This window comes from Lasioglossum baleicum, chromosome 2 (assembly GCF_051020765.1).
Source record: "Lasioglossum baleicum chromosome 2, iyLasBale1, whole genome shotgun sequence".
Taxonomy (NCBI): domain Eukaryota; kingdom Metazoa; phylum Arthropoda; class Insecta; order Hymenoptera; family Halictidae; genus Lasioglossum; species Lasioglossum baleicum.
Genome location: NC_134930.1, coordinates 10226773 through 10252317, shown reverse-complemented (window position 1 = coordinate 10252317; position 25545 = coordinate 10226773). Strand labels below are relative to the sequence as shown.

Here is a 25545-nt window from a genome sequence, read left to right as displayed (position 1 = left end):
TGAAACACCTCCCCAATACTTTCAACAAATCCCAAAAAGCTTGTTCACAAGGGAAACAGACGAAGAGCCCAAAAAAAACATGTTAATTTTCAAGCACAGTAACTAACAAAATTAACCTAGACTGACCTAAGAAGGCTCTACACAACAAATCCGACCACATGAAAATATAAACTTCACGTTTACAGTTACATCACCACTAAGATGAATTCCTCACGACTCGACTCCAATTCCGACTGGAATACTTCAACAAAGGTCTACGAATCACCAAAAAACGGAATATCTTCCGGTTCCTGGAGACCGGTGGTCCGATCATTCACAAGAATCAAGCACCCGGAAGTTCCAACAAGTACCCGGGTAAACCACAGAAACTCGGGCAATACCATCGAAACCAACGAAATCGCATCCCCTATCAGTCTCGAAGTAACCGGGGGGGGCTCACGAATCAACACGAACAACAGACACACGGCAAGCATGGCCACGTGTTCCTGAAGACCTCGTTGCTAGATGAACGGGAGACGTCTGCCGACAAGGATCACAGCGTTCCTGTATCCCTCTAGAATCTCTTCTGGAGCCTTTAAATCCCAGTTGGGACACTTGACAACGAAAACATGTCACACAAACGCGATTACTCTTGCCGGAGTCACTGACACAGCCTGAGGAGTCTTGCAGGTCTGGGAATCTCCGACCGAATCGAGTCGCGATTCTGACAGAGAAATATACCGTAAAAAATCGGTGATGTCGAGGTCGATGGACGGTGACAGTTGGTCAGAAAGAGGCGGACGCGTAACGTATGTTTACACTCGCAGACTGACGCAGCAGGACGCGTGTGTACGTGGGGTGGCGAAACGTCGCGGGGTCGTTAGGCTCTCTCTCTCTCTCGCTCTCGCTCGCTCGCGCTCTCTTTCTCTCGCTCTTTCTCCCTGTTCGCTCGGTCTCTGTTTCACTCGGGTGCAGGGAACACAGCGGCTGATCTTCAGCAATGGACTCACCTTTCGCGGGGAGGACGGGACCGGAAGACGGAGGCTGTCTGCTAGGACGAAGGCTGGCTGGCGCCGGCCAACACGACCCACGGCAGTCTGGACGTTCTCGGATGGGCACAGGTGTAAAATCTCCGAAGACGCGGCTACGCCGCTCGAGTGATCGGTGTGGACTGCAGAAAAGCCCGCAGATGATATCAGAGACTTAGGGGTGACTGCATGACATCATCGCCGGCCAATCGCCGCGCGGCCGGCCAGGCGCACGCGCGCAACCCCTCGCCGCCGCCAGGGCTGTTGCGATATATCGCAATCGATTGCTCAACTTCGCGCCCCCCGGAACGACACGCGACCCCCGGCGGACCTCCCGGCAAGCTCCGTTTGAAATCGCGCGGGACAACGCGCCTGGGGTCACTTTCACCCCTTCGAAGATACTTGTTGGTCGAATCGGTCAAAACGTAAGAAAAACTACTAACGAACAGCGCAACAGAATATCTTCAATATCTGTACAATGTTTTGGTCGATAAAACAGAAACTCTCTTCACAGCCAATTTTCGTTATTGGCCCAGCTAAATAATTTGTAAAAATCAATTTTTACTATTGTTTTTCACAATTCCGACCAAGTGCATTTTTTTTTGTAGTTGCAATTACTTGTAATTGCAACTACCAATTACAATTACTTGTAATTGCAACTACCGATTACAATTACTTGTAATTGCATTAAAATTACTTGGAAATCGCAGAAATAAAATAAAAATTACATGTAATTTTAATTGGTAATTGCAATTACTTTGGCTCAACCAGTAATTGTAATTGCGAACCATAATTACAATTACAATGATTCGTCAAGTAATTCCAATTACCAATTACATTTACGTGTAATTGTAATTTTATTTCTGCAATTTCAAATTACAGTAATTGACAAGTAATTGTAATTGTAATTGAAATTATATTTTGCCCAACTCTGCCATAGAGAGCTTAATAGATTAATACAGACTACTTTTTGTTAGAAGAGTTAGAACAATTTGTTTAGTACGTGACGTGAAAAAAGAAAATGTTCAATTGCATTTGGTTGGAATTGCACAGATACTAAAGACTGCTTTTTATCATGTCTTTATGCGAGCCTGTATTGCTTCTTCATAAACGATGATTTCCAGCATCATGATCAGCGTTACTGTCCAAACGAAAAATGTAACGTACACAGTGACCTTTACTAATTCATGAAATACTATACATATTTAGCGACATGCAAATGAGCTCGGGACAAAACGACATTGCAATTAAATGCATTATTAATGAGTCTCGTAACGATCTGCGTAGACTCTCGTTTACGTATCGAGCATGGAGTTGCATATGTTAACGGTCAATGATGCAGCGGCAATAGTTACAGGGCACGAGGATGCGCCATGTAAACGAAGCCCATAGAACAATTGATACGAAGCGCAAAGATATTTCCATTGAGTCGGGGAATGCAGTTGTTCCACTATGGCGCGGCATCTCGTTACACGCGAAATGCCGAACCTCGATTCAGAAAATGTCACCGCGTGCGAGATTGGATAGGTTGTCGTTCCACTAGGTGGACGAAGTTAATTGCCGCGAATTGCAATTTCTCGTGCGATGCGCGTTTGACGCGTATCTGCGCCTTTTGGGTTGGTCGTTGGCCCCGCAGAGACTCGTTACCCGAATGTTCCTCGCGGCATACGCGACACGACCAAGAAGAAATCGAGCCAAAAAGGAAACACGGACTTCCAGCTGTGATTAATTGCTTCGAAAGCTTTCGCAGCGAGCGACGCTTACCCCCTTAAACGCGGAAGCTTCTTGACTCCCGGTAAATTAGATGAAAAATTAATGCGCGACATATCGAACCTCAACACCTGCGCGGAAATTAATTCTTTGCTCTTGGAGAGTTTTCTCAGGTATTAACAACTCGATTGCATGGAGATAATTATCAGAGAGTGACATTTCTCGGTAGACAAGATTAAAATTCCGCACAGTGGGGTATTTGACCCGAAAAATCGGTAAAAAGTCGATTTTTGCTGTCCGACGTAGTTAAAGGTCTGGAGAATAAGGCTTCAGTATTGTTTCTTTATTTGCACAGCCCCGTGAAGTACCCTACTTCATCGAATGTACATAGATTTTATAGCACGCTTTGCGCTCGTAAACAGTCCCTGAAACGGCGTTCATTTATTAGCGATTTTCAAGTGTTTCAAGGAAGTTGTGTAAATTCTTACATTGCAGAAGTTTTTCAAGTAGGTACACAGAGCACTTCGAAATTATCATAGTATAGTTATTAATTTTTCAACATAATCAATCAATCTGTCAGTTTCTTTATGATTATATTGAGTAATATCCCGTGCCCTTTCTGGTACCATTACATTCGTTAAAGATTTGTGATCTTTAAAATCTTTAAAATCTAAAGATTGTGACCATACTGCAAAAGGAATAAGTCCAAGCTTGCACAGATTGAATATTTATTACTAATTTAAGTAGAAACGAGCATCAACAATCGCAGCGTGTGTTTCCTGATGAAAATTAATTGTTAGAATTAAAAAATTTCTTAAAATATATATTCATATATGTATCACATATGTATTAAAATCATTACATCATTTCAACATAATTTACATGCAAAAATAATTTTTTCCGGCTTTTCGGTGGAAGTATCACGAGAAATATCATTATCACGATTTTTCAAAGGTATCCGATAGTCTGAGGAAAAAATGTTTTCAGTAAAAGAGAGTTGAACATCTACAAACTTCTATATAAAATTTCGAAAAAAATTTTTCAACGAAACAAAAGTTATTTATCGATTTTTTAAATGTCAAAATGCATTTTTCCATTTCATAATGTTATAGCTGACGTTCAGATGAATTCAACAGCCTATTATATTATGACTTTCAGCTCATAAATAACGCTAAAATAGTTTTTCCCGACTTTTCGAACCAAATACCACAACTGTGCGACGTTATTCCATGGTGAGATATCAACAGTTCTGCGCAAAAGGAAATGCAATGTTCAAATACTTTCCAGAGCCACTGTGTATTGTCAGAAAGTTTGAAACACAGCGAGCAATCCGCTTTTCGCACGCACGTCGCCGATGTATGGAAAATTATTCATGCACAAGCGCATAACGTCTTCCGCGTTGCGTCGCGGCATCGTCAAATATTTGTGACGGTTCACCGTTGAACACTTGTTTCGGACATGTACGGGGTCCGCGCGTAGACGGTCCCCCGCACGGCAGACAACATTATCATGCAGCCGAATACAAAAGCCTTCTTTCTGAAGGCAAGGTGAAATTGCCGTTGAAAAAGCGTGTCGAGTGCTTCTGAACTACGGGCATAGAAAGCGGAGAAAGGAACCGTGGAAAGGCAGTAATTCTCCAGGAAAGTTTCCGTCTTTCCAGGTCGAGCCGCGGTAATTTGGACGGGACAAAAACTGTTGACCCCGTGTATCGCCGCAAAGATGAACGACGGGTCTCTTGTCATTCGCGACATTCTTAAGAAGAAACATTGTTCGCACTTGCTACGCTGCTGTTGGGCGCCGCTGTAGAACCTGTGAATTTGTGTTAGGATACTCTACCGAGCCTCGAAAGCTTCGTCTTATTGTCAAATACGGCCAAGGAAGAGTAAACTGATTGCACAAACTTGATGAACTCTAACCGTGGCTAACCTTCATGGCAACTACACAAGTTATACAAGGAGTCTTAGCAGGATAAGCATGGTCCAGGACCGCCACGACAATTTTTATTGGTTGAAAGATAATCCCCCAAAATTTACTGATATAACACCTCATTTAAGGAAATAAGTAGACTGCAGAAGTTTATGCAATTTGCAATATTTCGAGACGACTTTTAAGAAGGGGGAACCAAATGAAATATTATTTTCATTGGTAAATAGCTTTTCTAGATCTGAAATACCATATTAGATTGGCAACTAAATTCGCGACCCTCTGTTTCGTAATTCTTTTATTGTATCATTATTACCTCATTCAGTGACTATTCCATTTGAATTTGAAGATGATTGCTTAAATATTATTGGAAAGCTCCGAACTTTGTGATTAATTTGATATGAAATACTCGTGCTTGAAAAATATATATTCAGTAGATCCTCTCTATAAACGCAAAAGCGTCCGGGGGTATTCGTAGACGATTTCCGGGGGTATTTATCGTAGACGGGACACTATTTTTTGAGCTTCAAAGGCCGAGCCGAACGTAGAGAAGGACAGCGCGTGTAAAGAGTCTGTGCGCGCCCGAAGCGACTGCGACTTTCCGCGTCTCTTTCTTTCCTATACACTGTACTTCCTTGCGCCCGAAACGTTCATCGTTAATTAATCGCACGGGCCTTTGAACTGTGCCGACGACTGCGATTCTCCGCGTCGCATTAGTAGTGATTCACACCGAAATACCCGAGTCGACATCAAATTACTACAGTGGAGGGGATATTTTTTATTTCGTTTATCGTGTACGGCCTTTTTGCGTTTACAGAGGATTTACAGTAAATGACTTTGTTTGAGGAAATGTAGAGGTCGCGCGAACTTTGTTGCCAACCTAATTTATTAAAATTTGACTAAATGCTGCTCTCGGAAAAGCGAAAATCTCCGTTGTTATGCGTCCTATTTTGTTCAAATTTGGAGACAATATTCTGCATAATGTATTACACAATGTAGCGTAGGATCATCATTTTGATATGTCACGGGATTGGTTCACTTTCTGCCAGACTGTCAGTAGTCTGCCTGTGGTCTTTGAGGTTGTGGGACAGAGAGGACGTTGATAACTCGCTTTCAAGAGACTTCGAGTCTTACAAGTTCGATCGCCTCGAAGAGAGAGAGAGAGAGAGAGTGTTCGAACTTTACCCCACGCGCTCGCAAGGCATCTTCGTGTTCAAACGGAGCAATGACCTATAACTATTAACAGCTTGAAGATACCACCGATAATTGTATTACCGAAGTTAAAGCATAACCGTGCAGCGCTGGACCTTAAAAATATTATTACTTGTTAGACAGGTTTAGATAGTCTAATGATTTCTTTTCAAGTTTCAAGGAAGTACATTTTTTGGATACCCTGTATATGAACGAATTTTTTCAATGAAAAGATCAACAGTTGAACGTGATCGAAGTAGTAGAAGCATTTGATAGCTGAATATTAACAATATTCGAATAAATTAAAAAGTAAAAAGACAGGATAGTATTATAAGCTGTAGCCTGGAGTGTGTATGATAATTGCGACCCCCAATATGTTATGCTCATCAATATCAGAAATATTCAGAAATGTTCGGCGTCTCGTCCGATGCGTCGAGAAGGTTTAAAGAAATCCGTTGAAAAACTTGCCAGCGAACGACCGAGTAGAGAACGGAGCCGAAGTAAATGACTACCTCGTCGAACAAATCCGGACTTACGAAACATTAAAATTTCTGCTCGATGCGAAAACATCGACGGATAGGGGGAGGCCGACTCCACGGATATTTCTCTCGATAAGTCACAAAGAGGGGACACACACGCCTCCTGTTCCTTCGTTCTCGACAATCCCCACGGTCGGGCCGTGGAATAAAATCCTATACAATCCCGATATTTCCTGGATCGGTTTGCGCTCCGCGACTTTGTCTTTGAAAGCAGACGACGACTACGACGAGGAGGACGAAGGCGACGCGCGACGGGGCCTCCTGCCTCGCGCATTTATGAAACGGCAAAGCGTGCATGCATGCGTACACATGTTTCGAAGTTTGTTCCTTTCGAAGCGTTCGCCGGCTCCGAGGAATGGTATGAGGAATGGTCGAATTATGCGACATATTGCGGGACCCGCGCACCCGCCAGCACTCACATGCTCGCACACCGGAAAACCTTTTCCATCGACAGGGGAATTGTTTCGGCTATGAACAACGGGTTTCCACGTCCGACAAGGATCACGAAGAAGAACTCACCATTGTTCGGTATTGGCGTAATTATGCGTGCTGAAGCAAGCACGATGCAAAACTTTTGAGAGGGTAAATAATGTACATATTACTACGTACATATTTTCGCCAATCAGATTAAAATACGTAAACATAAATATTTTGCCCTGAATAAATTTGTACAATTCAATGAAAATGTATTCTCGTTGGCGAGGCTAACAAAATTGTCAATCATTCTCAAATTTTTTATAATCTCAGGATTAGAAAAAACATTCTTCATAAAAAGACGTAAAAATAAGACCATTTTCCTTCTATCTCGATCACGAAAAGTACCGTTGTTCACATGATTGTACATTCCTTGTATTGCTTTAAATTGCGTTGGGGAAATTTTTATTATTAGTTTAGATACCTACTTCGATACAATAAAAATATAAAAAGAAAATTCTCTTGCATTTTAATAAAAGAATTAAGCCCTCAGTATTACGTACATTAAAGTGGAGGAGGAGTTCATTACTGTGGCTCAAAAATCACTAGGAATGTCCATAATAGTGTGGTGTGAATTGAAACTACGATGAGAAACGGATTTCACTTCAGCCTAATGTTTTATGCTTGGTACCTATGCGATACACGTAAGTAGGTTGGATACGTTTCTAGATAAAGAGTATTATACATAAAATAAGAAGATATGGCAAAAATTAAATCGAGAAGTAATAAAAAAAAAACAGTAAGAAAAATAAAAAATAAAGTGAAGTGAAGTGCACAAAAAGATCTACTTCTTACAGAAATAAAACGAAAGAAGGATTGAGAAAGACAAAAGAGTTCACATTGTAAATGCAATTGTGAAATGTTGTGAATTTCATAATGCTCTTAATTTAAAACAGCTTTGAACTAAAGATAATAAATATTACTCAAATATTTGTTAAAGAATGTATGTATTTAGTGATACGGTAATAACATTAATAAAAAGTTTATTCATCTAAAATTTCGAATTTTAATCCGCAGTAATTATTAGATGGCTCTATTACGTCCGCAGTAATTCGTAAAAAATGTTATTGATTTTATTTTTTAATATATTTTAATGTTTTATTAGGTTTTGAGTTTCCACCAATCTTTTTTGTATTCAGAACAACATCATTCTTCCATAAAATGCTTACCCATATCATTAGACTGCGGATCTTTATGCATTAATAAAGAAATTACTTGGGTAAAATATATAAAACAGTGATAGATTAGAAAAATTTAAGAATATCATATCGTTCTTTTTAATATAACAAAGTCGTTAAGGGATGAATGATCAACTCCTGCTTTCCACAATCAATGAAAGAACTTTTATATTTTGCATAATGATCCGCAGTCGTCATATTATTTATTATATAATGATAAATTAGGAATAATATTAAAATAAACTACGATTGACCATGATACCGCAGTAATCGGTACAGTTATCCTACTGTCTGGGTCAAAAGAGACCCAGTCTTCGCTGTCCGAAGATTGCAGAGGAATTCTTTATGTAGATGATTTTTATAAATTTATATATATGAAACTGTTAGCTGTGGAAATATGTTCTTTCCCTCAGTTTCATACAACTTTGTCTCATACAAATCTCGTAGAAATTCGTTCGGTTGTGTTCAATATCTTCTTTTCATTCATTAGCAAATTATCACATGTAGATTCAATCACAATCATACATATTTACGATTTTATTTTGTATTTATTTTTATTTACAAACATCATATACGTATACACACGTATTTGCAGTGAATCTGAATCGCGTGAAATTGGAACATTGATTGTATATGCAACAGGAACGAATTTATCTTGCAACCTAATAAATGGATATATTCCCTCGATATTTCGGAATTTCGACTTCGTTGCTCCGCGATCGAGCGACTATTCGGCAGAGTCGGTAGCAAACGCGATAACTGATTACTTCTTCGCAATAAAACTCGGCGGGGGCGAGTGCAGGGACGGCGGAAAAGATCGATTACGCTCGAGTAAGGAGAACCCGAGAATACGTACGAATCAATCACGAAGCTAGTTGGCGGATTAAGCTTCACAATGCCCCTATATCACCTGTATCGATCACAGGACGAGTGACGGCAAAACGTGGAACCCCCGCACGATTGATTCGAATAAACGATTCCGGACGTCCGAGATTGCGTGTCAACGATTCACACTTGTTTCTCTCTCTCTCTCTCCCTCTTTCTCTCTTTTAAAATCTTTCGCTCTCTCCCTCTCCCTTTTTTTATCTTTCTGTCTCGGTATCAGTGTCACCGCGATCATAATGCAATCTCCTACATGGCCAGGCCCTCGAACAGAAAAAATAGGGAACGCAAGTGAATCTGGTTCACGGGAAATTTCATGATTTCAGTGGCGATTTATCTATTGTGCTTACCAGGCAGAACCGAGCTTAATCTCGCATCCGCGTTCTACTGAGACAGTCACGTTCGATGTTATCTTCTGTGCACCGAACACTGACGCTGTACTTGCAAGTGCAGTGGAGGATAAACTTATTCGCTGTTGCCAAACACATTGATTTTCCGCGAAAATTTAAGAACGAGAACATCAAAAACTTATTATAACACGATTTTAACACTAAACCTACCGAGCCTTAAAAGTAACTGGAACATGTCCCCTTATAAAAATGACAAGATTGATTTTATTTAGACTTTGTGCGGCTCCTATTGTAAAGCGTGCTCTACTAAAGATATCTATACAATCATTTCTTATGAAATCATTTTTCTTATTTCAATAATTGTAGAATAAAAAATCTGGAACCGGTCATTTTGACCGGTGGTGGTAGGTTTAGTGTAAAATAATCGATGGGATGCGAGCCAGGTAAAGTGTTCTTTCGTGCCTGTTGACCAATAGAATGCGCAAGTCTTTGTGCATTTGTTGCATACAGGAATGTTCGGAAAATGCAACGTACAAGTTCCAATCAGCTATAATGTAATTACTGAACTGCGGATCGTTGTGCAAAAGAAAAATTGTCTGCATCATTTGCCGCAGCAGTGGTAGTATTCAATGGCGGAAGAGGGAAGGCTTGCGCTCCTATCATTGACCCATTAAAACAGGTGACAATGACTCGGAGAAAAATAAGACGAGGCGAATTATCGCTGAATGGCGTGTCTGTGATTCGAATAAGGAGTCTCGGATCCCCTAAGCGATTTAGATAACGCCGCTGAAATATCGGGAACGTAATAAATGCGCCCGTTTTTCACTGTCTGAGGACCGGTGATATATCACGATGATTCTGTGTATATATCGGGAGATGTAACGTGACACGGTCAAACAAGGGAGAGCGAAACATTGTTTATCGACACATGGTGGCATTTTACAGATTTTGATGGAAGGCCTTCGGTGTTCCTGATCTCGACAACATTTTTAGTTTGCGTAAAGGGGTAAACTTTACTAAACAGGACTCAAAACTTGTACGTTTCTCCTATAAATTATGATGTATTTGACACATAATCCAGTAGATTTGTACCCAGGCGGCGGCAGATCGAAGTTTCGATCCTGTAGGATCAATTATTCAGGAGTTACGCTTGCTTAAAGTTGAGCAATCTGCAGTGTTTTTGACACGTAAAACCCCGATCTAATTCACCAACCAACTAATTAATTATCGACATTACCGCGTGCTTGTGCTACCACCTAGTAACTCTGCTCGGTAAGCGGCGCGCGACCGCCACTACAAACCAATGTGGCGGTGACCTTACCTGTCAAAACCACTGCAGATTGCTCAACTTTAAGCAAGCATAACTCCTGGACCATTGATCCTACAGGATCGAAACTTCGATCTGCAGCCGCTCCGGGTGAAAATCTACTGGATTACATACCAAATATTGGGAGTACAAATTAGTTCGGTCCGTTTTTTTGTGGTCAAAAGTGCATTTATTTCAGAACAAAATGAATCAACAGGTTAATCAAAGTATTGTCCATCGCTGGCTACTACTTTTTCCCACCTTTCAGGCAATTTTCGAATTCCGTCTCGAAAAAATGTCTCGTCTTTTGAGGCGATCCAAGTTTGTAACCAATTTTCGATTTCTGCGAAAGAAGTGAGCCGGTGACCTGCCAAATCGTGCTGCATCCGTCGCACAGTGGTCCCTTTCAGCGATTTAGCTGGCCAATAGTTGATTTCAAAAATTTACCTAAAGTGTGAAATTTTTGGTGCTTGCTATAGTTTAATATATGGGGGACAATGTACTAATATTTTTTTTATCATTCAGGCTGCTAAAATTCTATGAGACAGTTTTTATACGTTTCAAGTAAGTTGTTCACATTTCTTTCCAGTATAAAAGTTTTGCAAGTAAGTATGAACTATACTTTCAACAATTTTGTATCTTTTTATTGCATATCTTATGGTGATTATTTACATTTCAACACGATTCGTATGTAAATAAGATTTGTTACGATTGTAACACTTTATGAGTAATTACGTTGTATATCAGATTGCGTCCGAGAATTTTTTTAAGCGCGGTTGTAATTGTCAAAGGTTTGGGCTTACAGCAAAACGAAAAAAACGCTGAAATCACCATCCTTGAAACGTCGAAACCATTCCCTACATGATTTATCAGTTGGAGCATTGTCACCATAAACTTCTACAAGCATTCGATGCGCTTCAGCAGCACTTTTCTTCCAATTAAAGCAGAAAAGTAAAACCTCCCGCAAATGCTGCTTAGTCACCACAAAATTTGACATATTCAACACAGTAAAAAACAAAAGTTTTGTATGAAAACAAAAGCGATATAAACTGAATATTATTGGTAGATGTCTAACCTCTCTGAAAACATCGAAATCAGGTGTCACTATGAAACATTCATAACAGTCAGAGACATCTTTCGAAAATGGACCGAACTAATTTGTACTCCCAATACATCATAATTTATAGGAGAAAGTGTTGGTTTTTCGGGAAGCAAGATAATTTTATAATAAAGAAAACAGGCAGATATCTTTTAAACGGTGTTTATGTAGATGCTCTCTCTTCAGAAGTTAGGTTTAGACTGATGATGGTCCTGAGCTTGCCGGCACATTTTATACCAAAACGTGAGTCATTGTCGTCATGCGGATTCAAAGGGCCGCCGCTCTATCGCTGTTTGTAAACCTAAGATATCGCAGAGATTAATGTAATAGTACCGGCAGAGATGGTCCCTGGAATGTTTAAAACAATGGTTCTCGGAACAGTATTCATTTCTGTATCATGACGTCACATATCGACACCCGAAGATATGGTTCCCCGAATGTATATGTATACAATAGTTCTAGGAACAGATAAACGACGTCATATATCAATAGAAAGGCACAAATTTTGAGTTCGGTAAAGTAAAGAGCAGCCGCATAAACATCCCCCGTCTACTGTCTACATTACCTTCCTCCGCAATTTTCGACGCACACGCATGGCCTAATCGTGGAAGGCGAAAGAGCGGCGAGACTGCTGCGAACAATGTTTTTTCAAATAATGCGGTAATTTCCATGCTCTCCTGAACTTTCGCCGTTAATTCGCGGCCGTAATGAAAGCACGCTCCTTTGCAACCCTGCACGCGTGGCACGAAACCAAATACGCGCGTATGATATTCTACACCCTGCCTCATAACGACCATCCCTCATTTGAATCCCTACGCGAACGTCACATCAAAGATATCCGAGCGGGCCACCCCCGCGCAAAAGGGGGTAATACCCACTGACCATAAGTCACTTATGCAAATCCGCGAGATGGAAACAGGCGTCGTCGTTTCGCGGCGGTGCTCGTTGTCTACGACCAAACAAATTCAATTTCATATTGAACGTCTCCCTCGATCGTTGTCTCCCAGTGACCGTCGTCATGGACGTTCACTGCCGAAATTTTCTGACACTATTCGGACCACGATAGAGAACTGGAGAATGGCGAATGGAGTCGAGCTGTAACAGATGGCTCAAAGAGGTAAGGGTGGAGGGTACACCACAGACTACAGTAAAACCTGTATAAACGCAAAAGCTTCGGAGGGATTCGTTTGCATTTATCGTAGACGGGGCACTATTTTCTTAATTCTGCACCATTTAATTTTACTCTTTTCCATTCTGCACCCTTCAATTTTACTTTTTTTTAAATTCTAATTCTTGTTTGTGCTTCATAGGCCGAGCCGAAAACATAGAGAATGACAGCGCGTGTAAAGAGAGACCGCGCGCGGCCGAAGCGACTGCGACTCTCCGCGTCTCTTTCTTTCCCATACGCTGTCCTTCCTTGGCCGGCAGTGGAGTTAGTAGGCACCTGACAACTATCGCATACTCGGTCGTTGACAACTATCGCAGCTTTACTGTATTTATGAAAAAGGAACGAAAGAAGAAAAATGGAGCAGAATAGCGCGGTACAGGCTAAGGAATTAAATGAGGAAGAGGAAAGACGGTGTAAATAGAAGGTGTGGGCACACGTGCTGGAAAGGTGCAGAGGAGAAGAAGGTAGGGAAGTAGGGATACAAGCAGAGTTGGGCGAAAATTTTATTTAAATAAAAATTTCGAATAAAGTGCAGTTTTTCCAAGTGGGTTTTAAACCCACTCAATTCGAAATTTTTATTTGAATAAAATTTTTTCCCAACTCGGGATACAAGAGAAGGTGAAAGAGATATCAGCTGAGGACGGAAGAGGAGAGGAGGGGATGAAAAAATTAGATAGGGAGAGAAAGAAAATACAGATTGGAAGGTGCGAAGGAGAGAGAGAGAGGGAAGAGAAGGCCAAGGAAAGGATGAGAGAGATAGTGTGTGTGTATGAAAAAGAAAAAAAATATTATGTACATAGATTATAATCAAAAAATAAATGTAAAGCGTTTATATAGTATTGTAAAGGGAACGGGATCGCTTTGTAACCCGTACTTTATAGTTGAATATTACGTGCATTCATTTTAGGATAAATATTAATTGCGACTGTTATGTTTCAGATACTTACGTGGAAACACAAACAACAATCGTTTAATACAATGATTATATTATAAAGATCAAAACAAACCAGTGAGAGAGAATAGAGTGAAACGATTAAATTGTGTTCCCTTTCGGCTAACGGCAGGAATCGATAATATCGGCAGGCGAGCGATAATCGAATATATTTCACGGTCTCGTACAATTAAAGTTGAAACTGCAATAACAGGCCCGCTACGTAATCAATACCGGAGCTTCGTGTGCAAATGGAGAACGATAGGATTAATGAGCTCAAAGTGGAATTAAAGAGAGAGAACCGCGCCGCGCGATGCGATACTAACGAGCGAACCATCATGTACATTTTATGGCGGCCGAATAAATATCTTCCGAATTGTTCAGATCATTTTAAATTGACACTTTATGCTGGGAAGCTGCGTGCTCGGTCACGGAGCTGAGAATTAAACGACTACATATTCCATTGCAACTCTATATTTCGACAAGGTTGCTCGAATTTCTGACGGACCTCTTCTCTTTCGGAATATTGAACATTTTTTTAAAATTCGCCTGGATCTCAAAAAGCATCTGTTAATTAATTAATTCGACTGAATAATCTTCTTGGCGGATTTTATGCAATTATGAGAAAAATGATTAGGTGTAATTTAAACCGGCAAAAACATTAGATGAATTTATAAATACTGTTACACTATTTTTAACCTATTAAACATATTTAGGCAAAAAATAAATTTCTATTTCATTTCAGTATGTTGCAATTCAGGTCGAAAATGTTTATTTTGCATAAAGATCCGCTGTCTAGTCATCAAGTACCTACTTGATTTAGTTTTATTAAGACATTACCTACCAGTGATTATTCCATGATTGTTGAAAGTCTATATAGTTCATGGTTGAGGATTTTTTAAAAGAATTCTTCAATAGCAACAGAAATTTTAATCATAAACCCACAACTCACCCTCAATAACAAAATCCAATCATTTCCTTTGAAATTATTATGTGAAAGAGGATTTTTAAGCTTCCATTTGCTGCAGCACAATTATTGAAAAGCCTACCTTAATAGGCTACCGGTAGATGAAGTGTTAAAATAACAAAAGATATCTTTTATTCACTCTAATAATAATTACTTCATATTTTGACAATTTTCTTACAATATTGTTTATAAATACTGAAGCAGAGATGATCAAAGTTATTAAATAAGACAAAGGCGAATACACGAGCAACTTCGAGCAATTTTAAAGCAACACTGGACACTTTAGAACGGTCGGTGAAATATTCGAAGCAACGGGGGACCAAGGCAGTACAGCCATGAAACGTAATCCCAGATCTCACGCGGAGATTATCAATGGTGACCATATCAAGGGGACCAAAATGGAAGCTGCGTAGCAAGTCCGTGAAGGGTCGCGTTTCAGCCGGCAACAATTTTTCATCTATAATTAACTGTCAGTAGCGGACGGCCAGGTAATCAAAGTGGAAACAGGAATCCGTCACACATTACAACGTTCGACGTTATATCATGGCTATCGTTCCACGTGAATTCGAAACTGAGTGTTCTTCTGGTAACAATGTTATCCGTAAATATTGTAAAATATCGTTGGTGCATAAAAATAGTAACACAACTAAAAAATGTCCAATTTTGAGTTTATTGTAAAAATGTATAGCAAAATCCTCATATTTTTAAGCGAAAGAACGACATACAAGGGGTGAACACTAATGTTTATTCTCAAAAAAGATTTGAAAATTTTTAAAATCCAAGATCATGACAAGCCTTGCAGGAAACAAGAAACTTTTAAATGGGAAATCTATCTTTTTTAAGATTAATCTTTTTTAAAGTTGTGTCACTATTCTTGTGCACCAACGATACGAAGATTATAGTGGCCAATAGTGTCCATCGATATATCAGCGTCACAAAATAATTGTAGTAAATGTAACCATTAGATGGAGACGTTTTTTACAATTATATAATTCTCATTATGATAGACCACTTTGTTCAAAGCAGTGGATGGGATAATTAATAAACGAACCATGTATTTAACGTAACATATTACATACAACACAAACGATGATCAACCCATTTTTGTAAGAAATCATCTATTATAAAATACCAAAATGGTAAATATGATTCTATAGTGTAACTTGATTATGTAATATTTCAATTGTTGTGATAAATATACATTTTATACGGTAAAATGTCTAAGAGGAGACTAACGATGATCAAACAACGACTTAACAACCGTTCAAACAAACACTTCTTCATGCACACATAATTTCTTTAATTCACACAACCAAATTCAATTCATACATTTTTGTCTCTCACTCATTATGTTTCTTTCTCATTCTCACCACAGATTTCTGCACACACTTATGTGTTTATGTAGACACAATAATATCATGCAGTTTTCGTTTCAACTTCTTTTTAATGTCAATTGCTGTTCTTGAGATATTTCACGCGAAAAAGGAAATATTGAAATTATTTCAAGGGTTGACTTCACCCCTTTAATGCAAGAAGTAACACGAAAAAAACTTGAATGTGTTGGTTTTTGGAAAGCAAGGTAATCTTATAATAATTTTTGAAGTGAAAACTTCTTTAGGCGCACCCGCGTATACAATTTTTGCTGGGCAGTGAATGAGTCTGATCCGTCACGCTCCGAGGTGAAACGCTATTCAGATAAACTCGAGGGAGTCGAGTTTAACCGAACGAGCGAGAAACAGACAGATGTGCGTCGCTGACTTTCTGCTGGGCAGTGAATGAGTCTGATGCGTCACGCTCCGAGGTGAAACGCTATTCAGGTAAACTCGAGGGGAGCAAGCGAGAAACAGACAGGTCCACAATCATCATAGAAGTATTCTATGTTTTCTGTGTTTTATTTTGCATAAAGATCCGCGGTCTGGTTCTTAGGTTGCGACCAAAATAATAATCAAACTAGGTCTTTGTGCACTTTGGAGCACGGACATGTCACAGGTTAATTCCTGGGGAGAAAAGCGAGGATTCCGTAAGAGTCGGTGGGGAAGAGGAATTTTTTCGTTTGTTGAGGGACACGACATTGTAATAAATGCGTCGGTTAGTATCCGCCGTCGAGGTATGCATAGTAACGAGACCAGTACGATGATCCTGCTCCGTCGACGTCGGGTTCCGTCGCGGCTCGCGCCTCGTCGCGAAAATGGTTCTCTATCAGGAGAGCGGGGGCCGGCTTTATCAGATAAAGTCGCGCTATCGGTCTTGGCAAATAAGGGAACGCTGACAGTTCGACGATGACACACGGCGCCCGTAGTTACGGAGGCGTACGTGCCGCGACGGCTATTTTTTTCCCGTCCCTCTGCTTCGCGCGTCCGTAATTTCAGTTTCGCCCCGACGCCACTGCAAGGACGAGAACCAACCACCGGAGTCGAGTGAGTAAATTCAGCACGATCGATTGTAATCTGTTCGAATCGCGTGTGTTGCAAACCCACATGTGTCGTAAGTACTTACGTATGTATGTATGTGTGCCCGACGAGCGAGTCTTCCGCGATCAGGAAGATCATCGACTTCGGAAGCGGCTCATACCTTCAGTGACCACACACGTCCATTATATAAGAAGACAGCACTTCGCTTCACTGCTCCATCCCTTAGATTTATCTTTTTTCTCAAATGACAATTCTGTCTTATTACTTTGTGAATTGAGATAACGTTGACCATCGGCACACAGCACGTGGTCCGTAGTCCGAATTTTTATGCCCGGATAGATCCGAGCCCACCTAAACGGATATTACTTAACACTTTACCTACCGAAAGCCTATTAACAGGATTTTCAATAATTGTGCTGTACCAAAAGAAAGCATAGCATTTTTTTACATTACAATCTGAAATGAAAGTATCAGATGACGTTTTTTGAGGGTGACTTGTTAGTTCACAATGAAAATTGCTGTTGCTATTTGAGGTTCCATTAAAAAGTGTTTAGCCATGTACTATAGATATTTAAAATTATGCAATAATCACCGGTCGGTAATGTGTTAACATTATATGGATTAACCAAAAAACCGTACGAAAATTTTAGTGTAAAATATAGTTCTCTAATCGATATCGGCTAATGAAAAATTGCATAAACAATTTTCGTCCCACCATCTAATTGTTATATTGTTATAAAAGTTCCCATTACAGTGCTATACAAATTTTGATTTTATTTTCTCGTTGACTTCCTTCTAAAAAACAGTTTTTCTCTTTAAACCGTTTAACTAAACTCACAAACAGAGCTGTAATAATCCATATCAGGAAATCCATGTCATCGGCGGATGACTAAAGTCCGTCGCGATTGTTTAAGCCGTCCGGTTTGATAACCAGCCAACTGACTAAACATTATTCTTATCTGACATAACTGGAGCGTGTATTCTGTATTGTTCTTTTAGTATCTTCGAGACCGGCCTTGACGAAGATCGTTTTGATAATTTTTGTCTTCTGAGACCCGGCGCGGCGACGTGTGATTTCAAATTGTTGCGTTGCTGAACGATCCGTGTTCTGAAGGCATATTAAATCTTCGAGTGAGTATATTTATCTTTTGCAGACACGTTGATATCTCGCGGAGATACCCATGAGTCTTTTACGAAAGCGATCGCTTATCTCGTTTCGACGGCACGTTAAACTTTTAGTGAATGATGTCTTAAAAATCTAAGTTGTGTGAAAGGATGACAGATAAGTTTTTCATTACTATTTTTTAATTAATCGTGGAATTTCCATTTTTAATGGTAGACTGTGTATGATTGTATACATTCAAACTCGCTGTACCATTATTCACAATATTGTTCACATTATTAAATATGTTGCTGTACCATTATTCACAATATGATTGTTCACATTATTAAATATGTTGGTATTTAATGATTGTATGCATTTAAAGTTGCTGTACCATTATTCACAATATTATTGTTCACATTATTAAATATGTTGGTATTTAATGAATTACTACACATGTCAGTATTGTATGAGGTATTATATATCAATTCCATATTCATAAATTGAAATAAATCATACATATACAATGGAATTATTCTAGGTCAGAAGAAGTGTTTAATTTTCAAGTTAAAATAGCTCTGACTGCTAATTAGGGTTAAGGATACATCACCGGCGAAAAGTTTGGAATCACGACGTAAATTCAGGATGTTTCTAAGAAAAACTGAATGCCTTTAGTAGCAGCATGTGTGACATTTCGTGTGATTATTTCCTTTTATCAAGGAATGCGTATTTTCCTTAAAATTGCTCTTTCATTAAAAAAACCGCTTTTATCTTTAATGACAGTCTGACATATTCAGGGAATCCTGTCCATTAGTTTTTCGAGTGTTTCTAATTTGATATTTTTCCATACTTCTTGTAGAAGTTGCCAAAGATGTCCCTTTAGAAAAGTGCATTTCGTCGACATAAGAAATTGCTGAAATCAAAACTAGTTAAGATTTGATATAATAACGATGGACAATGATTATCTAGCAGGCTAAGAATGGCCCCGGCCACTATTTTTGTTGATATTTGTGGAAAACAATGGTTTTAGGTTGAAAGACAATCCCCGAAAATTTTAAGTCGCTAAACACCGTAAATACCCTTAATTGTATCATTTTTTTTCTCGGTTGTTAATTAAGATATATTCAGATGGAAAAGAACGAAAATACTCGAACTTACCTTCTTCATATCATATATCTTTGTCACAGTTGTGATCAAATTATTAAGGGTAGAAAAAAATCATTTAATTTTTTACGGGTGGGGATTGCAAACAACCCTTCGATTGACCACTTCCAAAAAATTCAAGAACAATGTTCTGTCATCTATCTAATATACATATACAAAAGTTTCAAGTTGGTCGGATTGGTGGAACATAGTTAAATATTGAAGAACAAATGAAATTACGCCATTATAATGTAGGGATAATACTAATTAGTGGAACATTTGAGTAGTGATTATATGTATTTATTATTGATTCTAACAATACTCTGGCTACGACTCTCACACTGTGGTACTCTTCTACTCATTCGGTTTCTCTGCGACTCACTCGGTATATTTTAAATCGGTATATACGATTTTTATAAAAATCAGCAAGTGATCGATACTTTTGGCCGGTAGTGTACGTTCTAATTTTAAATCGGTTTTACAATAGCATCAGAAATAACCAAAAATCTATCTTTGAAAAGTAACTGAATTATGAAAAACACGAACATCTTGTTAGGATATTTAAAGATAGCTCTTTTAAAACAGCTGGGGTTAATTTAACACCACAATTCGAAATCTTTACGCAAAAGTCTGTCTCGATATTATAGTGCAGGGGGTTAATGACGACGTTACTGAGAGTGATAAATCGTTTTGCAGGCCATGGACAGCTTATACCCGAACCTAAACGAGCGCTTTAAAAGCGAGGGCATCTGCCCGATCTGCCTGATGGAAATGGAACTGGCGGCCAGGTACACTTGCAGCAATGGTCACACGATTTGTTACCGTTGCAAACCATACTATTACGCCTGTCCCAACTGTCAGTCGCCGTTAGAAATGGAGCTGCCTTCCCCACGCGCCGTTCCATCTTACCCGATGCCCATGCCTTCTCATTTCATGCCCCATCCGCTCCCACCGAAATTCCATGAACACCATCACCCGAGTGCACCTAATATGGATTTTCATGATCACGAGAGAAACCAGTACCCGTCGCCGCCATCCGCGGATCAGGAGCTTGTATCCTGCTCGTACGAAAATCTAGGATGCTGGGTGAAGATACCAATTTACCTGATCGACCTCCACGAATCTCGGTTAGTACAACACAATCGTATAATTCATTCTTCCGAAATGAATAGGGACATTTTTGTCCTGGTGTTTAACCCTTTTTACCCTGTGGCTGACTTTATTTCAAACGACGTTGAACAAGTCTGATTTAATGTTATACACTAAAGTCCCATTCTATGATAGGTCCGACGAACGAGACCGTTCTAAGTCAGTTCGCCTATCCCTTCCACTGTGTCGCCAGATGAGGTGGAAAGTGACTTCATTTCCTCTCTTCCTTTTCCCCTTCCACTATCCCATTCCAGCACTAAGACCGTAGACTGGACTGGTCATCAGAGAGGAGGTACTTAAGGGGGCCGTTTCCAGCAGACGACGCTCGCGCGTAAACACTCACACAACACCGCTAGACCACGTATACGTACGCGAGGATTGCAAGGGTCCGGGATTCCACTTCTAATTTCTCGATAATGCAAAGACGGGGCTTTGTAGTAGTCAAAATCGCTAGATGAAAGATCAATCTAGTCCGCTGTTTGTCTCAAAAGTCGTTCTTTTACGTTTCCGAGCAATGGTTTTACAATATTTGGCTGCATGTTGCCCGTCGGAGAGGCTAGTACGCCGGCGTGACTGCAGCGCCATCTGACGGGCAACATGCGACGGGCAACATGCAGCCAAAATAAAAAAGGCAGTTTTTAAAACTTTTTTATTTGGGCCCATAACGAAAAATTAAAATATATGTTTTCTAGATCTATGTTATTTATACGCATATTGAACATTTCATCGAAATCGATTGATGCAGGTAAAAACAATAGGCATCGAAAGATGTACGATTCTGTGGATTTCATGCAGAAACTGATCAAAAGTTGTGTGAAGCTACGATTTTTCACCAGTTTTAACCGCTTGTAGCTCGTGTGTATGTTAATCGATTTCAATGAAACTTCCAGCATGTGTATAACTAACATAGATCTACAAAACATATCTTTTAAATTTTCATTAAGTACCCAAATAAAAAAGTTTTAAAAGCTGCCTTTTTTATTTTTGCATTTAACCTTGCAAATTATAATTTTTGAAAAATCTTTTCTGCATATCATTTTGTAAACCAAAGCTTCTAATTGATTATGATAAATCAGGTCGTTTGGTACAATTACAAAAAAGTTGTTAGTTTTCCAAAAGTGTACGAACACTTTGTACACCCACTGTATGTCGCAACACAGAATCGAGAATTGACTTAGATCGGGTCTTATCTGTAATTCTTTGTTACCTGGAGGTATTCTGATAAACCACAATTAATCCGTAGTGTTCGAACCGACATGACAATGCCAATTAACGTTCCAGATGTCAATTCCGACCGCACCTGGAGGAGGAAACCGTTCCCACGGACGTGGCGCACAGGCACGAGGACTTGGTCCAGTGCAGGTACCACGTGGCAGGGTGCAAGGTAAGTACATCACCATGGAGGATTTCGATCCACGAGGCTCACTGCGTCTATAAGGATCGTTACGAGGCTATGGATGGTCTGAGCGAGGCTCTGGGCGAGATAACAATCACGAGCGACGAGTACGGCGACCCGGAAGAGTTGCTGGAATGTAAATTCCGACGGTATGGTTGCATGGTGAGCATGCCCAGACGGCGGAAGCGGATGCACCAGGAGAAGTGCAATTACCGGAAGTATCACTGCAAGTCGGACGACTCTTCGGATGACGAGGACGATCCGGAGGCGCTGGTCGGATGTAAATGGGCGAAATATGGTTGCATGGTGAACATGCCTAGACGGCGGAGACTGATGCACCAGGAGAAATGCAACTACAGGGAGTCCGAAGACGAAGAGGACGGCTATCATTCGGAGGTAGACTGCGATCCGAACGAGCTGGTCTCATGCAAATGGGCCGAATATGGTTGCATGGTCCAGATGCCCAGACGACGGCAGCTGACGCATCAAGAGAAATGCAACCATCGGAGAGACGACGAGGAAGAGTATGATCCGAACGAGCAGGTCCCTTGCAAATGGGCCGAGTACGGGTGCATGGTCAGACCGAAGCGTATCCGCCTGGAAAGCCACGAGGAAAAATGCAATTACAGGATGGAGGAATGCGCGTTCAAAGATAACGGGTGCAGCGAACTGGTCCATTCTTCCCGGAAATACGCGCACGAGAGACGTTGCCAGTTCGCTAATTAAATCCTCGATCGAGCTCGCAATACTTTGAGCAGAGACGAATTTGTCTGCGAATTGTTTCGGTGCTTCTCGCCGGAGACTGTGTGGACTTTGAGCGTTGATACGAAAGTCACTGTCGAAAATTAAGACACTCAGGTCCTAAAAATTAAAATACTTACACACGTATGAAATTCAATTTCATATTTATTTTATTTGGAACTTTAACAGATACCATATCACGATCACTTTGAGCTTCTTCTAAGTTGTATTTGATGATAAGGGAAAAAGGTAAATATTACGACTGGCGAGAAGTTTTTCCGAAGGTCGTGTTCTTCGGGATTTGAAGGTCACGGATGTTTTTGAAATTTTATTTAAAAATTGTGGTATTATTGGTCATTGAATTGGTCTTGACCTTACAATTAGATGTTAAAGAAATATGCAACTACAATTCGTTTGGTATTGTAAGAAACAATTAAAATTTAACTGTATTCAAATTAATGGTATTACACACCGAATTGGCCTTGATCTTAGATAATAAACAAATCTACACTCCCGTTTATTTGGTTTTGAAGAACATATTAAAAATTAACTACATTCAAAATATAATGGTATTACAGGTCGCCGAATTGGTCTAGAATTTAGATATTAAAAAAGTATGTACTTCCGTTTGTTTGGTATTAAGAGAACATATCGAGAATTGAATGTATTAAAGAAGAGATAAACAGAACATTTTGTTATCGTCCACAAGAGATTGTAAGAAAATGCAATTTGATATTTAATAAAAAATAGAATAGAAAGAAAAACTTTGTCTAGCTAAGGGAAACCATTCCACTGACCGGCGAGACTTGCCGATATTTTCTTATGGTCCGAACACGAAGCTTTATTTATGCGAGGCGTTTCGTAATACGCGGCGGCGTTCTTAATCTTACCGGCGCATAACGAGAAGACGTACAAGCTGCCTTGGCTCTTCGAAATATCGATTCGCATCCAGACACACATTGCTCCAGAAGACAGTCCGAGCCCGTCGAATACCGCGCTATTAATTAAATTATCATTGATTAGGTTACCATGATGGGGGCAGCTCACTCGATAGACTTCGACGCCGATGTCGAGGAATCGCTGAAGATGCCTGCGTTTAACGATAGCAGACTGATCATGAATTTTTTTGATGCTGGCAGAATGGCTTCGAACATTTTTATTTATAAAATTATATACTTTCATTTATAAATATATTGAAACATTTTATTACTGTGATCGATGAAAATATTAGAACCACTTGGACAGGTTGATGATTTTACATTAAAACAATTTTAAATTATCAAATGAAAACCTAGCTGAGATATCCATGAATATCCAATAAATGTACATTTGGCAGCACTCTACAAGTTCACACATTAAGCAACAAATTTTTGTTTCTAAATTTTTTGTACTGAAAGATAGATTAGTCATTGTTATAATTATTGTATAGACTGCGGATTTTATGCATTTATGACGAAAATGGACACGTACAATTTAAAGCAGTCGACGAATTAAGAAGATTTAAGAACATCAGTATATTAATTTCAGTTTAATAAGACAATTAACAGAAGAAAATAATTTCTATTTGGCTCCTGTGTCTTGCAATCAATGCAAACATTTTTTATTTTGCATAAAGATATCCGCAGTCTAGCTATAATCTATTGAAGAAATATTCTTTTTATGCTACTCCTTAGTGCAATCTGAGTAATTTAGATTTTAGGTTAGATTAATTCCTATTGTCAAGCTAAGTCCGAAGTAAGGATCATTAATGAAAAATTGAGTTTCCGTGATCTGGCTTTAATAATTCAGTCGTCTTATTAGTATTAGGTTGACAACTAAATTCGCGACCTTTTGCATCGTAATTTTTTTATTGTATCATTATAACCTCATTCAGTGACCATTCCTTTTTGAACTGCAGGGTAAAGTGCCCAAATATGAACCACTTTTTGTTGGTTATTTTTTGATTATTTTAGAATGCTCTTTTTCGACCAAAAAATTACCAGTTGTAGATGCATTTCCTCCCTATAAGATACTGGGATCAAGTTTGTTAAAAAATTAATACAGCTTGGGAGAAATATTTTCTTTTTGATGTGTCATTTGCAGGTTCCAGCGAAAGGTGTTCCTAATATGGTACACCGTAAGTCCCTAATATGACACCTAGTGCCATATTCGGCACCCACACCAAGGATGTCAATATTATATTGCTGTACCCATATTAGGGAACCCTTGGTAGTGCCATATTAGGAACTCCACGTGGACTGATAATACTAGCTAGTGACAAAGAGTAAATGAATTTCAGCCCAAACCAACAGTTGGCAAACATTGATATAAGTAAACTGAAACTACAGATATGTTCGAACATTTCAAAATCACTTACCTTCCTCGAAAATGATACAATCGAAAATCTGACCACAAAAATATTCAACACGTGGAGACACAACTGGCGGAGGATCGATACTAAAATAGTAATTGATCGATAGTAAAATAGTAAACTATTGTTTGAGAATTTTCTCACTAGAGTGCGACTTCTCCTTTACAAGATATAAGGTAGTGCCATAATAGGCGACTATATACCATATTTGGGCACTTTTTACCCTATATCATTGGAAAGCTCTGAATTTTGCGATTAATTTGATATAAAATACTCGTGCTTAAAAAATATGTATTATATAAATAATGACTTTGTATAAGAAAATGTGGAGGTAGTAGCGAACTTAGTTGCCAACCTAATATAATTATTAGTAAATAATAATTAAGAGTAAATCATCAAGAAATTATTGTAACATCATATAACGTCGACCAAAAGCAAACCGATCATCGTCACCCGAAGGGTTAAACGCCGTCAGGTGTCCCACCAGCCGCAGAATACAATAGTGGCCACAATCCGCTGGATCTCCTA

At 39.4% G+C, this 25545-nt stretch overlaps 2 protein-coding genes across 5 annotated transcripts in view; one reads left to right on the top strand and one right to left on the bottom strand.

Moving 5' to 3' along the window:
- Hwt (SH2 domain-containing adapter heavyweight) overlaps nucleotides 1–25545 on the bottom strand; it is a 377169-nt gene that overhangs the window by 210491 nt on the left and 141133 nt on the right. The gene's annotated exons all lie outside the window — the stretch shown is intronic.
- Nucleotides 16981–23833, top strand: LOC143218050 (uncharacterized). 3 transcript variants are annotated; one of them, XM_076442992.1, is made up of 4 exons: nucleotides 16981–17142; nucleotides 18136–18267; nucleotides 20078–20508; nucleotides 21812–23833. In XM_076442992.1, exons 3-4 carry the CDS (start codon nucleotides 20081–20083, stop codon nucleotides 22650–22652), a joined length of 1269 nt encoding a protein of 422 aa, XP_076299107.1. In that variant the 5' UTR covers nucleotides 16981–17142; nucleotides 18136–18267; nucleotides 20078–20080; the 3' UTR covers nucleotides 22653–23833. The 3 variants fall into 3 exon arrangements, with proteins under 3 accessions (XP_076299107.1, XP_076299113.1, XP_076299122.1); XM_076442998.1 differs by lacking the exon at nucleotides 16981–17142 and having other exon boundaries at nucleotides 18117–18267; XM_076443007.1 differs by lacking the exons at nucleotides 16981–17142; nucleotides 18136–18267 and having other exon boundaries at nucleotides 19848–20508.

Bases quoted from the DNA above. Each gene is read 5' to 3' on its own strand.
- LOC143218050 (XM_076442992.1), top strand. From the start codon at position 20,081: ATGGACAGCTTATACCCGAACCTAAACGAGCGCTTTAAAAGCGAGGGC. The intron at 20,509-21,811 runs GTTAGTACAACA...TTAACGTTCCAG, and splicing joins ATCGACCTCCACGAATCTCG to ATGTCAATTCCGACCGCACC.